General features: G+C 37.5%; 1 protein-coding gene across 1 annotated transcript in view; it reads left to right on the top strand.

Moving 5' to 3' along the window:
- The first annotated feature begins 1,542 nt into the window (after positions 1-1,542).
- Positions 1,543-18,371, top strand: part of meox2a (mesenchyme homeobox 2a) — a 39,294-nt gene continuing 22,465 nt past the window's right edge. The window contains exons 1-2 of the mRNA XM_073054134.1: positions 1,543-2,337; positions 5,567-5,739. Coding sequence (XP_072910235.1) covers positions 1,845-2,337; positions 5,567-5,739 — 666 coding nt within the window. The 5' untranslated portion in view covers positions 1,543-1,844. The remainder of the gene's footprint in view (positions 2,338-5,566; positions 5,740-18,371) is intronic.

Genomic DNA, 18,371 nt, shown 5'->3' on the forward strand with positions numbered 1-18,371 from the left:
CACAGCTGCCCTCCCTAATTCCGATTGAATTAAGTTTCCGGCACCGATATGACCGAAACACGAATGGGAAGTTCAGCAGAACGGAGAGAAGAACCGACCGGGGCATCATGGCCCATGGTGATAATCCTGGTGGTGGATCAAGCACTCGCCCATGAGAAGAATCAGTTCTAATTCTCCTACATACTTCTAAAAACCAACATTATCGAGTCAGCACCTTGACGGAGCGATAGCGAGCATTCTTCCACAATGCAGTAGACTGAACATGTGCTTATTATGGGTGCTATACGCTGGCGTTACTTTCAAATCAGTCGCTATTACGATTTATAACTACACTTTGGAATATACTATTGATGTGCATATTAAATATGTGCTTCAAATAGTTCAGAGAATTCGGAGAATTATTTTGCGTATTTCATGGAGTATATCACAGAGTAAGAATTTCGATGCTCGTTTAAAGTATTTCATCTGCAATGAAAGACACCTGAGAAAAGCCTTATTATGTCAAAGTAAAAAAGTTACACTAGAATTTTCCTGTTCAGTAAAGGATATAAATATTGTTTCCATTTTATCTAAAATACCTGTTGCATGTTGTACTTATTTATTGCTATTTTAAACAATGATCTTATTCAATTAATTAAATGTATCAACCGCTAAATTTTGTTTAATATTAATTTAACAATACACTTTAAAAACTATATTTACCTAGAATTTAACCGTATTTGAGACAACTTTCCACAATTCGATTTAGACGAGGTTCAACGAAAATATTATGAACATTAGAAAACTGATTAAAATAAATAATGAAACCGGAAAGTTTTCACTTAGGTTTAAATTTAAATTTAAATTCAATTAAAACCATCTAAATAACAAAATAAAGTTACGACAGAGTTGCCGAATAAAAAAAAATGTTTTGGGCTGGGAAATCAGATTTTCCTCATGCACGATATTAAAATTAGTTCATAATTCATAGGTTCAGATTTTATCCTATCTTCTGAAGTTGTAATTTTCTGTCTTTATGGGGAATTATGTCAGGGCACGCCCTCCCCCTCTCTCACACACACATATATACACACGCTCACGCCGTTCACTCATCCCTTGAAGACCCCTGGTATAAAAGCTGCAGTCAGAATTCAAACTCGAGCCAGTTCCTGAGGCTCTGATTGACAGCCGCAGGTTTCTCCGAACCCCCTCCGCCCCCTCCCTCCATCCCCCGAGGTACAAACGTTCTGGATATCTGAAACCCTGGAGGTGCCAAGAAATTTTTTGGAAATAAAACAGCCCGCCTCCTCTTCCACCTCAACCGTTAACTGCAAACGCACTACATTTTAAATTCACCAGCAGCAAATCAAAACAATTTATCGCGATGCGGAAAAAAAAAAGAAAGCTTCCCCTTAACTTTGAGAAAAGTTGTTTCTCTGCGCCTGCGAATTTCCGGTCGTTAATTGTCATGATTTATAGGGCTGGTTTTTTTTTGGAGGTAGCTTCACATGTGGTTGAGACCTCGCCTAAGATCCAGCCCCCCTCTCACGTTACCAGCTATTTATATATCTTCCACGATTTCCCCCTTAAACTAGCTCCTGGGACAACGTGCGATTGGCTTCACTTGTCATCCGAGATTCAGGGTTAGCTGGTGTGTGTGTGTGTGTGTGTATGTGTATGTGTGTGCATGTGTGTGTGTGTGTGTATATGTGCGTGTGTGTGTTTACTCTGAGATCACCGGCTGTTAAAGAGCGATTGATCCAGATCGCTTTTAAAGACCCTTGCATTTTTGGAAGCTGTTTACTTTGAAATCGAAGGTGCTTTGGATATAATTCCAGCCTTTTGGAATTTGAAACCCTGCTACCATGGATCATACAATATTTAGCTGCCTGCGCAGCTCACATACCCCAGCCCAGAGTCTACACCACTTCTCCCAGTCTCCACTAGCTCTTAACGGAAGATCAGACCATGTGGCTTTTCCAGACCTGTCTTCTTCTTGTATCATAGCTGGATTTCCTAATGAAGAAAACATGTTTACAGCTCAGCGTCATCATCATCACCTACATCATCACCACCGAGGTCACCAGCAGCAGCAACAACAATCAGCTGCCCAAGCTACCTGGCACATCCCCCAGATCTCCTCGCCCCCTCCCCTGGCCAGGCACGCTCTCTGTGTCCAACCGGAGTCGGGCCCCCCCGATCTCGGGTCGAATCCTCCAAACTTGGTGGACTGCAACCCCGGCTTGACTGCCAACAACCCCAACGTGGCATCCAGTGTTCCTGGGGATTACGTCAGGCCGCCAGACACCCCCGTGGAGTCGGAGAAAAGGACCCCCAAGAGGAAAAGCGATGGCTCAGGTAAGGAAGCGTCCGAATCGGGGACATGGGACAACGGGTCAAACCCGCAACCATCGATGCACCGTGCAATCCAACTATTTCTGACCAGAGATCTGCAGACCCAGAACACACAGATTCTTCAAAGTCAATTGATCCTTTGTCTGGAATAAGATCGTGCAAATACTGATTCATCGGATTGGTCCCACCAACTAATGGCCATTATCAAATCCAAAATTTGATTTTGTTTTCTCGGGAGATTAGTTTTGGGTTAATTTGCAAAATGTGATTACTACCAGCTTCTCTCTCCGCAGAAGAGATCTGTGACAAATGAAGCAGCGTTTTAACTGCGGATTAACACAATTTGTCCCTCAAAACAAATTCAGCGTTAAGTATTGTCCTTCGGTTACTTGCCGAGCGGCGAGAAAGCACTTTCAGCGAGTGAGGCTGCCGAATCTCAGGCAGTGAACCGAACCAAGTAAACTGCGAAGGGATTTTTAAACTAATTCCGCGATTCAGCCACCGTGTCGCTTTTCGAATCAAGTGAAATTAAAATCCAAGATATTGGTACTTGTTTCACGTGCACTTGAAACTGAACCGATCTGAGCACAATCAGTTTCATATACACCGAAATGCAGGGTTTGGGACTCGAGATTTTATTCCCGTCAACATTGCTGCATTTTAACGCAGTCAACTCCAATTTGCAATAAATTTACGCGAAGATACCTTTAGAAATAATAACTTCTTAAACGTCCCATTTTAATTCATGCCCTGATTCTGTTCGATAACCTCCATGTATGTTCCTGCAGATTCGTTTCCGGGCGTTACAAGGTGCAGTTTTTCCTGGTTTCATCATCTTCATCAATTCTAACCGGTGTAGACAATTCTAGTGAAGAAGTTTAATAGTTGGTAATATTTATGACCGAAATGGTCACTTCGCGGGATACCCAATCAAGCTGTAAATAAGGAATCATGGATATTAGGAGTAGACTTCTTACACTGAAATGCTTGAGTTTCACTAAAAGCAAATAAAATATTTTAAATATATAATAGACACCCCTCCTTTTTACTTTCTAGTGGAGAAGATTGCTGTCTTTTATAGCCTTAACTGGGAAAAAGTAAAAAAGATTATTTTAAAATGTAACTGGAAGTGCTAGATCAAAGGAGACGGAACACGCGGAACACAACATAGCCTCTTCATAGAAACAATTCTCCTCGAGGTTTATGCCAAAAATTACTGAGATTTACTTTGTAACATAAATCTATCGTCGGTTAATGGGCTACATTTCCTCTGATTCTCACATTCATCACTGAACCTTACAGGAATAGAGCATAAGCAGGAAATATAAAAGTCCTTTTCAGTTTCAGTACAGAAACTGAAAGTTGAAGTTGCAAAGGCGCGGGCTTTATAGGGTGTTTTTACACCTGCCGTCGGCTCCGTTTCGCTCCTCGGATTATTTGTATTCCTTTCGCGATGTAAACAAAGACGCAGGTTTTCAGTTGGAGGGAGACGTGGAGAAGCTGCTCTTGTCTCAGTAATTACCTCAGTCTCTTGGAGATCGCCTTCCTGAAGTCCACTCAGTGCTAAGTAAATAGAATCAGAAACTTAAGAGACCGAGAAGATGTAAATAATTTGCGAAATTCTGCAGAATAATTCAATGTAGTGTAAGGCAGTCACTAAATGCAAATCACTAAAATCATGTCCAAGTTTCGTTTGCAAATTCTCAAACTAAAATTACTTTTAATTCATTATATTATTTAAATAAAGTTTAGTTTATAAATCAGGCTATAACTTTAATGCGATGTTTACATGTTTACTAGCGAATGCAACAACACACAATGCTAAATATAACAGAAGTTTATTTAAAGCTTAAATATCCATACTCCTTTTAGCAAGAACCTTTTATCTCAATGATATCTGGAAATTTGTGATGTCCTATTTTGTCTTTGTTGTCTGTTTTGAAAGCAGTCAATGAATGCATCAATGTCTGCCTTGGCCATGAGCGATAAGGGTTCATTTCTGTGCCCTATTTCCATTACCGCACTATTCTAATTAATTGTTCAATTAAATAAAGGTAATAAGAATCAAGTGGATTATCTGGATTATTATAATTCTTTTGTGACATGTTAAATAATCAATATATATTTTGAAAAATTAATATGATATTTCAGAGGAACATCCTAAAAATGTTAATCTATTGATCCTAAAATAAACCATCCAATTCACATTACAAACATACAGCATGCAAATATTGTATAGATTCATTGAGGATATAATATTTATTAAAATATTTTGAACAATAATTTATTTTGATATGATTTGAAAAGATTGATTTAGTTCGAAAAGATCTGATTTTATATCTATTTGTGGTAAATGTGATTTTGTTTGACAGGTAAGAATTACTTTGTCAAAGTCTTGCAATGACTTACCAATGCCTAACAATGGTAATTCTGATACTGTGCTGGAAGCTCATACAGATTTGCAGATTTCTTGATCCAAGAGATCTGGTGAGATATGTATTTTAATCATAGAGGATTTCATCATTAATTTGTGGGTGTGCCAATAGCATTGGGTAGTAATTATAGTGAAAGGAAGTATTTTTCTTGGCAATAACTTTCAAGTCAAATGGCAATACATGCTCTTAAGTGAAAAATTCACAGATAAAGAGCAATTATGAACAATCAGCTACAAATATTTCATAAGTATACTTGGTCCAGGGCTTTGCTTTTAAAAAGGTTCTCGCAAGATGTTTTAACATTTTATACAATCAACGTTGATTATCCATTTTTAGTTTTGAAATACTGGTGCATATATATTTAATTACAATATATTACAGTATAATACTCAAGAAATGTAGGGGGCCAGACACTAGTACTTCTGAAAATGAAGTCACATCTGCATTTCATACAGCTGTTAAACACTGCATTGCCTTATCTTGGACAAAGGTGAGGAAGTTCTTCATGATAATTAGACAATGTTTATCTTTCACTTAACATCACCAATAGAGTAATTACTTAGACATTTTCATTTTGCTGTTTATAACACATTTACACACACAATTGGGCGGTTATATTTCCTACAACACAGTCTTTGGTACGCATCAAAATAACACCATTAGCTTTAACATTTAACATTTCTAAGGGTTATTTGAAGCATTTTAATAAGACAGGGTCTTTTTAAAAGTAAGTTTAGGTTTGTTGCTGAAGCGATTATCAGGAATCTAAATTGTACCTCTTATTGTCCTGGCTATAGAGACACAAGACAGCAGTTACAAGGGAGAAGTGAACAGCAAACCAAGGAAAGAAAGAACAGCCTTTACCAAAGAACAGATTAGAGAATTGGAAGCTGAATTTGCTCATCACAATTATCTGACCAGACTGCGAAGATATGAGATAGCAGTAAATTTGGACCTCACTGAGAGACAGGTAAGATACCTATTGATCTCAAATATTTTCAGAAATTCAACAGAGGCAGAAAAATGCATATTTTTCTGAATTCCAGCATGGACGGACAAAGATAGATGACTGATAAGTGTAACAATCAATTAACCTTTACTGAAATTATATGACCAGAGTTTTAATATGTGGCAGAAATGTCAACCTAGGTCTCAAGTTTACCGACTCATTTCTCTTAACATGCCATATTGTTCTGAAATCAAACAAGGCAACCCAATTCTAGATTGATGTGCATGAAGCTATTCAAGTCTACCATTATGATCGGAGAGGGGGGTTGCATTAGGTAGCAATATGTGACTTTTCTCTAAGTAATCATCTCCATCCATGGCTCCATTTTTCATTCTTTTTATATTTTAATTATACAAAGTTCTATGTGTTATTTTAGTTCCATTTCTTCTTAATTTGATGTGTCTGTGTTAAAAAAAGAGAAATGTAATTATCCAGTCAGATTGTGGCAGGAAAGGGATCAGGTGATTTTAAAGGAATAGTATTTCTCTGTATAGTTATTAGAATTTTTTCCCTATTATACACACGTGGAATGGGAGGCCATAATCTGTGTTGGAATAATGTAGTTTTTGTCAAAAAACATTACTTTTGCCACTTCACCTGGTAAATATATGACTTGTTGATTTTCTTCTTCCATTCATTAAGACAACAATTTCCTTAAAAAAATTCAAGCTAAGTACTTATTCTACTATTGTACTTACTTAGATGTGTAATAAAAAAATCAATTGGATGACTCTTCTCTCAGACTTTGAAATGAAAGCCACATCCCCATCATATCATGCACACCCATTAGTTTATTTGCATTGATATATGACTGTGCCAGATCTTGAACTCCTAATTTTACACGAGATTAGGATTAAGAATATATTTATGCCAGCCTGAGGTGAATTTCCCAACTTGTAACCCACACAAGACTCTGAGCAGGAGGTGAACATTATTTGCTATAAAGTTTGATCTTAGAAATTAACACCCCACTGTTTATACATCCGTAGTTTCCTTGATTGTGTTGTGAAGTGGTAATGAAAGTGGTACACGTATGAATAGAGTGCAAACTATAAATTGCTGGTTAGTAAAAAACAATGAATAAAGTAAAAAAAGAAGTTTTGCAGATTTTAATTTAGTCTGTTGTCAAATACCTACAGCTACTCGTTCATAAATAGAAAAGTAAATAATTAATAAAAAGTAAATATTCATGATATATAACAAAATCCCTATTAAAATCATCCTTATTACTCACAACTCCTCTAGCTATACATAAACCATGGAATATACTTAAGTCCTACTCCTTGATCTTTGTCACCTCTTAAATCAAGCTCACACGCTTTCAGCTAAATTACTGTTGTAAAGGAATGAGAGGCTAGAAATCATTCTAGCATAACTGCTCAAAATGTTTTAACCCTTTGGCTGCAACATATCGGGAAGTATTGTGTATTCAAATAGATTTTTAGAAGTTTATTTAGACAAGGTGACATATGGGGGAGGTTAAAATATTGATAAGAAACACAGCTGTGATGGCTGAATTTTAAAAATGGTACACCACTAGATCTCTTACAGTTTCTTAAAAAGAAAGTTTGAAGATGATCCAGGGTACCTATAGTGTACCAATATAAATACATAGTATCATATCAATATTCTTCAAATGCTCAAAGTGAATGTGTTTCGTTAACATAATCTCATAATAGATTTCATCAGTTCTATTGAAAGATCAAGCTGAAATGTTAACCCTTGTTTCACATTCCAATGTTCCGACTGACTTGCTGCACATTTCCAGCATTTTCTATTTCGTTAACTAAATAATGACTTACTGTGATTTTTTGGTCCACGGTTTTATACCAGTTTTCATAGCTTTTTCTACAACATGCATTAATACTTTAAAAAAAATCTGGTAATCTGTATATTTAGGATTAAATGAAAAATATGATAAAATTAAAATAATAAAAGTACATTATATAAAAATGAATATATCTCAAAAGTCACACCATTTATTGAATATAATACATAATGCAATGTAACCTGTTTTGATAACTTTTAGATAAATATTAATTTTTTTTCTTAAATAACATTTAAGCAATTTAAAAAGGATTGTATTCTTATGAAATTTAAAGTACAAAAATGATTCACTGTTGAGACTCATTTTAATCCTTGAATGATTTCTATTGTATTGCTGAAATAGTAATGAAATTACTCTGCTTTGCTTTTACAACACAGGTCATCCTCAAGAGATAATTTAAACATAATCTAGAGTTAAAAATAGTGAATTATTTAGTTTGCCATCAAAAATCTCATAACACCTTACATTTTACAGAATTGCAATGAGAGCAGTTAAAAATACAATTATCTTTAGAAAGTTACACAAATGAATAAAAGTAGAGCTAGTAATATAACTCCTGATAGTATTTACCGTGTAGTAAATGAAGGTAATTTAAATGCTGCTTTCTACCGCAAAAATAAAGTGGATCTTCATACCATTTATCTGACAAAGTGGCACTTCTACGCCTCAAAAGGCACCACATAAACTCCACAGTCCATCTTCAATATTGCCTTCTACACACAAATTATTTTCACACTATTCCAACAAATGCACAGATACATTTTATATTTTCTAAATACTTGATGGAAATGAGATTGTTACAGCTTTAATTGGCTAATTGGAGCAGACCTGAACAAGCTCATAGCTTGGCTCTCTTTGAGTCAGGCTTACGAATGTGTAATGATTTCATCATCTATCCCATTTCATCTTGGACGTATCTTGAATTTAATTGGAGTTCAAATTAAATATAATCATTCATATGTTGTTTGCATTTTTCCTGGATGTTGTCAAGGACAAAAGTAGAGTAACTCAAGAATAGCTTCATGATTAATCGTCTGTTTTTACTGGAAACATTCTGACCTTAATGGTCTCCTCTACAAATCAGGAGTCTGTTGAAAAGACTTTAGGTGGCAATGCCATCTGGAATTTTAACTAAGCTGCTAAGCAAGCGGTGTGTTTCAAGCATTATGCAAAGCCTGCAGTATTTTATAGAGCAGAAAACAATGGTTAAAACAATGTTTCACTACAACCTGTGATTTCAGTTTGTGCAGTATCGAACTTTAAATTACAACACAAATGATTGCACAATGTCTTTGATTATTAATTGATATTGTCAGGCTATTACAATGCTTGTCATTACTGTTACTTTGTCATTTATATTCAAAGGTTATAGATTCCTGTTTCTTGAAATCTTTTTAAAATATAGGTGTAACAAAAAATGATCAATGTAAGGTATTGAAAACTGAAATGAGAAATGCCAAGGATCATAAGAAATTAAGAATTGTGTTCTTTATATTTTAATTTTTCACCGAAGCGGTTTAAGTATAGCCACAAAATCACACCTTATCATCATGCTTTATCAATATTAATAAAGAATAGTAAATTATACTCTAAAATAAATAGTAACTAGATTATCCCACTGTAAAACCATTTTCCTAATGCTCAGCATTAATTCTGGCATTGTTATTATTTGGCATCTCAAGATCTGATTAAATTCTTTGTGATGTTCTCAAGATAAATATTATTTAGAGACACTGAGTCATATAGCATGGAAATAGCCCGAAGTCCCAGTGAGTCTGTAGCAACCATCAAACACTTACTTACATTAATTTAATACTAATCCCATTCATTTATTCTGCCCACATTCCTATCAGCTCTCCCCAAAGCCTCCAGAGGCCAATTGAACTATTAACCACAATGACTTTGGAAACTGGGAGGAAATCAGAATATCTGGGTGAAACTCACACAGTCACAGGAAGAAGTCAAAAACTCTATATGGTCAGCACTGGAGGTCAGGACTGCACATATGCTACTGAAGCCGTGAGGCAGCAGCTCTAATATCTGTGCTGTTGTTTCATCCTTTTCTTTCCAGGTTAGCATACTTGCATCACCAACGATCTGTCCCAGATTTTTTTTTCCGACAGAAACCATTCCCCATAGGTTTGAACATATATCTACTTCTTTAATTTGTTTCTAGAAGCTGCAAGTTTGAGCAGCAGCAGCCTGTGCTGAGAAAATACAACCATACCTTTTGGAATTAAAATATTGAATATTTATTAGATAACAAACTGAGAAATGAAGAAGAGTATAATTAAGGAAACTGCATAATATATGACTTCCTCAAAAGATAAACTAATCTATTAGGTCTTGTCCTTAATAAACTTGTTTAATATTATTAAGTCCAATTTGATTTTGAAATAAACATTACAAAGAAATGCTCTCAATCTAGAGTAAATGTCTTGATTGATTAAGTACAAGTGGAGGCTATGTAAGTAGAGTAGATGAGGAAAGGCTGACCAGATTATTCTTGCATCTGTTGATATCTAGAAGCAGGAGAAGGGACTTTATTGAAACACATGAACTCCTGAGTGATCTTGGCAGAATTGATGTGAAAAGGATGTTTTCTCTTGTGGGAGAACTTGGACTACGTTTTGCTGATTAAAAACATAGTTTGTCCATTTAAGTGATGAGATGAAGTCTTTTATTCAGAGGACCTGTCTTTTGACGCTGCCACAGCAACAGCATCTGCAATCTCTTGTGTCTTCATCTTTGGAACTCTTCTTCAAAGTGCAGTGGAAAAAGAGCCACATAATATTTTTTTTTCAGGTAGAGACAGATAGACTCCTGGTAAGCTGTGGGTGAAGGCTACTGCAGGTAGATGGGCATGTAGAGTTGAATTGCAATTATGTGTGATTTTAATAAATGGCAGAGCAAGCTTGAAGGTTGGAGTGATCTTGTGTTGACATAATGGTTCAATATTGAGAATGCTCATTGGGTATTGGAATCTGACCAACCCATGTCCTCATCTGACAGGGTATATTTTCACAATGCTGCTCTATCGGCAGGTTTCCACCAAAGTGCTGGATCTCCAGAGATGACCGAGATTAATAAAGCATATTGCAGATGTTCTCATCTATGAACACTCTGATTCAGCAACCATCTATCAGCTCCACACCTTTTTGACAATATCACACCCACATGCACACACACACATACATAAACAGACACACAGAGTGAAACACAAGTACATATGCATACACTCATTTATTTTTTTTTACAGATAAATGAACTATTGATGTCTTTGTCTAATAAAGCTAATGACTATACTAAGGAATATATCAAGTTCAAGTTTAATTTCAGGGTAATTGTCATCTGACTGTATTTATGTACAGTCAAATGAAACACCAGTACTCCGGACCATGGAGCACCCACAGAACATATATCACACACAGCACATAAACCAGAGTATTACCATAAATGTGTTAATAAAATATAATTCAAAATTAATGTAGTGGGAAGCAGAGGTAAACAGTAAACAGTATGGTCGACAGTGAACAGCTTGCTGTCCTAATGATGGGACCTCAGTGGTGGCAGGGTATTCGTATGTCTCACAGCCTTAGGGAAGAGGCTGTTACCCAGTCTGGCAGTCCTAGTCCTGATGCTTCTGTACCTCCTTCCTGACAGTAATGGGTCAGAGAGATTGTGGGATGGGTGGTAGGGATCCTCAACAATGGTTTAGGCCCTTCCTCTGCAATTCTCTTAGTAAATGTCACAAATAATGGGGAGGGAGACCCCAATGATCCTCTCAGTGGTTTTTAATTATCTTCAGTAGGGTGTTGAGGTCCGATGCCTTGCAGCTTCCACACCACACAATGATACAGGCAGACAGGACACTTTTGATGGTACTTCCATAGAAAGTTGTTAGAATGGGGCCAGGGAGCCTTGCACATCTGAGTCTCCTCAGAAAGTGTAAATGCCACTGTGCGCTCTTGACTAGTCAGAAAGTTAGATTGTCCACTATGTGCACACCAAGGAATTTTGTGCTCTTCACTTCCTGTATGGCAGAGCCATTGATGTGCAATGGAGAGTGGTCGACCTGTGCTTTCCTGAAGTCCACAATCATCTGTTTTCTTTTGTCCACCTTGAGACTCAGGTGGTTGTTCTCACCCCATTTGACAAGTCTCCCTACCTCCTCTCTGTATGCCGAATCATCATTGCTGCTGAGGAGGCCAGTCACAGCAGTATCATCAGTGAACTTGATGATACAGTTTGAGTTGGATCTGACAGTGCAGTCATGAGTCAGCAATGTGAACAGTAGTGGGCTGAGCACACAGTAATGGAGCACTGCATGATGGAGCTTGCGATGTTGCTGCCAACACAGACTGACTGGGGTCTTTCTGTCAAGAAGTCCAAGGTCCAGTTACGGAGGGTTGTTGAGTTCCAATGATGATAGTTATTAACCAGTCTCTACGGGGATGATCACCTTAACTGCCAAGCTGAGGTCGATGAACAACATCCTGGAGTATGAAACATTGCTTTCTAGGTGGGGCAGGACAGGGTGAAGGGCTGAGGCTATGATATCATCAGAGGACTGATTGAATGGTAGGCGAACTGGAAAGATCCAATGTAGCTGGAAGGTGGGATTTTATATGATCCATTACCAGCCACTCAAAGCGCTTCATGATTGTTGAAGTCACTGCTACTGAGAGGTAATCATTTATGTCAGTTACTGTTGCTCTCTTTGGCACTGGAATGATGGTGACTGCCTGCAGGGTTGGAGGATAGAGATATTAAAGATGTCTGTTAAGACCTCTGTTAGTCTGATCAGTTACGTTATCGGATATATATTTCAGATATACATCTTGAATATAAGGTCACACACAAGGTTTTTGAAAGCAGGGTCACTATTTTGATAGCTGAAATTGCTCAGTGAGGAAAAGGAACAAAAGTATGAGTTGTCTGACACCGTCGGTGCCAAATAATAGAACAATCACCAGCTCTGCCTTCACGTCATTGTCTTTATCTTGTGTGATTGAAGAAGCCAAATACAATGTACTTCCCAAAATAGAATGGATTTATTTGGAGCTGAACAGATAATCAGAAGATAATAAAAAGGATTATTTGTATGTTTTAGTGCCAGTTAGAAGGTTGAAAACATAATTATTCTTTTGCATATTTACTGAAAAAGAAATCCTTCTATTGCATAATTGCTAAGTATAAATAATCCCTTGCTTCTTCAACATAGAGCCTTCAGTTAAATATCCTTAATACTTGACTGACTATACATTGCCTCACTGTAATTATTTTCTGCTTATTATTTGATTGCATAAATCTAGAAATTCCTAATACTCACTTCCTGATCTACTTCATACATCTCTATAGGTGAGATTTCACATTTGATAAAGTGATTTTATATTTATTATGTGACATTTATATTTTTGAAATTTGGCAAAATTAACTGCATGGTCCCATCTCACTTGAGATCATAAGAAAGCAATAATACTGGGAAATAAGGGGGATTCTTGAAAATAAACTTTCAAAGTAGAGTGTTTTTTTAAAATCATCTAAATTTGTGAAAAAAATTACATTCTGAAGGCTCCACATTGTAAGAATGGTAGTCTTTTGCGCAGTAAATCAGAAGAACAGATGGTGATGCGAGCATTGGAATTTTGGAATTCTCCTGAAGATGTTTCCTTCCCCTTTATACTGAATCTCCAATGTGATATTCATTTCACGTTTTTCAAAATGCCAAGTTCTTTAATGCACTGAGAATCAAACTCAAATAAAACTAACAATGACCAGTTGTTTGGTTGGAAGATTCAATCCTTGATACAAAATGATAAAGCAGATACCGGTACATTGCTGGCAGAAGATATTTTGAGAGGACTTTACAGTTTATCCCATGGAGTGAAAGGTTGTAAAATTTAAATTCAGTAGTTCCTTAGGACTTATATTGGTAAAGTTTAAAAAAAACATAAAATATTTTTTCTGAGCATTCTGGCAAATCATCTCTTTCAAAATGTGCAGAAATAATGAAGTATTTAATACCTCTAAATAAAGCATCTGTATTCAGGTGAAATAATTTTGGTAATGATAATGTAAAAGTTAAAATCACTACTACTTAATACTTGCTTTCATTGATTTTTTCTACAGATTTCCTTCTCAATTTTTTGAATAGATAAGGCTGTTTATTTTATTCATTCTTCCAGTCCCTTCGCTTGTAAATGGAAATACTTGTGAAACTGAATAGTGTCCTCACTGCTTCATAAACTATCCTGCAGTCACTTTAAAATACTTAGCTGAATTGTATTAAACATATCAGATAAAAAGTCGATCGCAGCGCTCCTGTAAAGTGAACAAGCAATGAAAATGGGGCAGAAACTAAAATAACAAAGTACCAATCTGGGAAAACAAATGGGAAAATCTCTAAGGTAACTTACAACTTCACTTTTAAATTTGTTTGAGTTAAATTGACAATACCACATTGTGTAAAAATCTGCACTGTCTTAAAAACTATATTTGCACTATTAGTATGGCTTGGGAAAAGTAATCTTTTAAGTTCTTTCCTTGGGATATAACTTCAATTCCATGACAGAATAATAAATAAGTAAAAACCGTAACTAAGCAACTAAGGGGTTAAGGCCAATCCCAAGTCACTTAGGAAGTCTTGCTGCATTCCATGTTTGAAATGGACTTGAGAGTAAAATATTTGCTTATAAGCAAAATAAATAATTTAATTGCCATCCACACCACGAAAATATCTTAACATATATCACACTGTGAATCAGTGTTTTTTGAATCAATTGACTCCTGTTGTTTGGTAAACACAGCGGCTAGCTGCACAATGAGTAATGACTAAATAGCCAGCAGGACCATTTTATTTGGCAGTGCTGGTGAGGAGAGGAATGTTGACCACAACATTTGGAGAAACCCTCTGATACTTCTTCAGATAGTACTTTGAGGTCTGTAACAGCATGTCGGTTTTTATTGTAACAGTCAAATTTAAAGACTTTGTCAGTAATGTAATTTGGGTTTTGCATATGGTTGTAAAGCTTTATGGTCAAGATTATGTTGGGAACAATAAAAAACACTTTGTTAAAGATTAACATTACAGTTATCCATTTAAATTGAATAAGTCATTGATATAAAAGCATTGATTCCTTAATATTTTTGAGTTCTTCTCAGTAGCTTCTTCTTAATTTAAAGATAGGGAAAATTACATCAGTTTATGCCCAAGAACAGTGAATATCTGAAATCCAAGCAATGAAAACAGCTGCCTGAAAAGGAATCACCTGGATTTTCTTTCATTTAATTTGAGCGGAAGTAAAGCGCATTGGATTACAGGAATACTGCTTGACCTGCCCGATTTATTGATGATCACGGAACTGATTTTAACTAATGCTTTTGGGTGCAGACCCAGGAAAGCTTCCCCTTATATGGACATACTTGTCATTTCAAAGGGAGTAGACTCTTTCAGACATCTTAGACTATAACTTTCTGATTTAGAAGTTCATTTTTTCCCACTGTATTTTTAAAGGCATATTTTACACAAATGACAAAAATATTAGCAGAAAACTGGGAGAAAGCTATGTATGGTAAGGATTGAATGTGATGATAAATGAACCCATTTTACAGTTCGGCTGTAAAGTTGTACGGACAATTGAGATAACTAAATGTGTTACATCCAAACATTCCCTTCCTCTGTCACTCTCCTTCACTTACTGAACACTTTCTTACAATGAACAGCTTGAGCTTTGCCTCCACTCAGTTTCACTAAATTAAACTGTTGGCCAGGAGAACTCACATGGGCCTGAGCTATGCCTTTCCCTTTGTAGGAGACATGGAACAGTCCATTATTCAGTTCTACCCAGACATGTCCTCACAGGAAACTGGAGCACTTACACAAAAACCAAATGGTCGTGGAGGGAATGTGTAAACTTGGCACAGACAACAACTGAGCTCAGGATCAAACCTTGTCCTTGAAACTGTGAGGCAACTTCTCTAACAATGAGTATACACAGGATCCTCTTATATTTCACTTTTATTTATTCAATTCATCTGCTTGTTTGTTTGTTTATTTATTGATTGACTGAGATACAACCTGGAGTAGGCCTTTTCAGCCCTTTGAGCTGCTCACCCAGCAGTCCCCCGATTTAATCGTAGCCTAATGATGGGGCAATTTACAATGACCAATTAATCTATCAACCAGTAGGTCTTTGGACTGTTGAGAGGAAACCGGAGCAAACCCACGCGCTCATGGGGAGAATGTACAACGTTCTTACTGGAATATTTTGCTTCTCACAGAGCTGGCATTGTTTGCTGCTTTTCATGTACACCTTTTCCAGAGAGATCAGCACTCACTGCTCTCTCTTGGATAGTAACAGTTGTGGTTGTGTCATTTTGCTTCTCTTGCTCTGTGTGCTATTACAGATACTCCCTTTATCCCCTCTACCCGTCTCCTTTCCCTGCAACTTAAAACACACTTATTGTTTCAGTAGTGGCAACATGAATTTCTCTAATTTCCTGTAACCACTCTGCTTTGTTCCACCTCTCCCCCCACACATCTGTTTTCCCTTATACCTTGCACCTTCTCTTTCCCCTCCCCTCTGTCCTCACGACCTGCTTAACACGCACACCTTCCTTTCCCTGGTTACCCACCTCCTTCCCTTTACCCTATAGTCCACTGTTCTCTCCTATCAGCATCCACTTTCTCAAAGCTTCTGCCTTTTCAACTATCAAACCCTTGCTCCTCATATCATTCCCACTTCACCTCCCCCCACCCCCACCAATTCATCTTCCTCCTCTCATCTGGATTCACCTCTGACCATGCTGCAGCCCACTAGCCACCCCTCCCCCCACCATCCACTTTTATTCTGGCCTCCATTTTCTTTCTTTCCAGTCCTGAAGAAGAATCATGGCTTGAAATGTCAGCTGCTAAGATGCTCCAGCACTTTTTGTGTGTTGCTCCAGATTTCGAGCGTCTGCAGTCTTTCTTGTGCCTATTGTACTCACTTTTTTCAATTCTGATAAAATATCAATATCAACTGCTAAGAAGATAAACTAGAGATGACAAACATGACAGACTCTGCAGATACTGGAAATCCAAAGCAACACACACACACAAGACGGTGGAGAAGCTCAGCAGGTCAGGCAGCGTCCATGGAAACGTCGATGTTCTGGGCCGAGACCCTGTGTAATGTTCTAATGTGTTCAGGATGCAGTTAGACAAGGAGGATGACACACCAGAGAGCAGTGTAGCTGTCTCACAGCTCCTGTGACCCATGTTACAGTCTGCTCTCTGATGCTGTCCGTGTGAGTATGTGGGTTGCCCCTAACTGTTCTGGTTTGCTCCCACATTCTAAAGATGTGTGGGCTGGTAGAGTAGTTGGCCACTGTAAATTGTCCCTTGTGTGTAGCTGAGTGGAAGAATATGGGAGAAGTTAATGAGAGAACAGTCACTGTAGGAAGAGTGTATGAAAGATGTTTACATGACAGTGCAGTTTCCAAGGGCCAAAGACTATATGACTCCAATAGAGACTAGGAGGCTTCCAGATTTAGTCACTGAGATGATCTCCAATGTTGGATCTCAGCTGGACTTCAGGAGGGTCACTCTAGCACCACAGATATTGTGCTTTAAAGTCAGGGATGGGAAAATTATTCTGAGCTCCCATTCCTGGTCATTAGCCAGTGACTACAGCTGGAAATGCACATGTGTAAACACCAGGGGCACAGCACAGAAGATTGATGGCCCCACAGCCGACTGATACTCAGTGTTAGGGAAATGATGCAAGCCAATTGTTACAGAAGGAAATGTATTCCAGTAAGCAATCAGCAGCGTCAGGAGGGAAACAGGAATAAATCTGGCGAGAGAAAAAAAATCAAACTCTGGGAATTTCAAAGCATAAATTGCAATTGAATTTCATTTCTAACCCAATTAGTAAACATCTTTGGTAAGAAGCCTTTAATGGTAAAGCACACAAGGAAACAGGAAGAGAATTAATATCACAAGAATTTATATCTCAGCCAAAATGCTGATCCAAGCATCGATTTCCATAGTGTCAAACCTCTCCCTAAATACTCCTTTTGTTTATATAGCATTAATTGCAAACAATGAACATAGCACAGGAACAGACCCTCCAGCCCACAATGTTGTGTTGAACCAGTTAAAAAGTAAATTAAAAAACCCCCAAAAACTCATCCCTCCTACCTGCGCAATGTCCATATCCCTCCATCTTCCTCATATTCATGTGTCTATCAGAACGTCTCTTAAAAGCCTCTAATGTGTTTGCCTCTCTCTCTACCAGGCATCCACCTCCCTCTGAGTATAAAAACTTACCCCTCACATCTGCTTTGAACCTACACTCCCTCACCTTTAATGCATCCCCTCTGGGGTATCTGTAGGCACTTTATATTGCTGCTTGCTTCGAGAGGTAGAGCAATCAAATGAATATACTTTGTTGAAAGCAGAAGCTTTTCAACTAATGGTGACATCTGATACAACAGTGTAAGAGGGATACAGTATGGTATATTCTGTACCTTAAGCCACATCATGGCGTGTTGGGGAGGAAGCATTAAGAAGAGGGACGCCTCACGTCTTAATAAGCTGGTAAGGAAGGCGGGCTCTGTCGTGGGCAAAGTACTGGAGAGTTTAACATCGGTAGCTGAGCGAAGGGCGCTGAGTAGGCTACGGTCAATTATGGATAACTCTGAACATCCTCTACATAGCACCATCCAGAGACAGAGAAGCAGTTTCAGCGACAGGTTACTATCGATGCAATGCTCTTCA

Source organism: Hemitrygon akajei, chromosome 8 (assembly GCF_048418815.1).
Source record: "Hemitrygon akajei chromosome 8, sHemAka1.3, whole genome shotgun sequence".
Lineage (NCBI taxonomy): Eukaryota > Metazoa > Chordata > Chondrichthyes > Myliobatiformes > Dasyatidae > Hemitrygon > Hemitrygon akajei.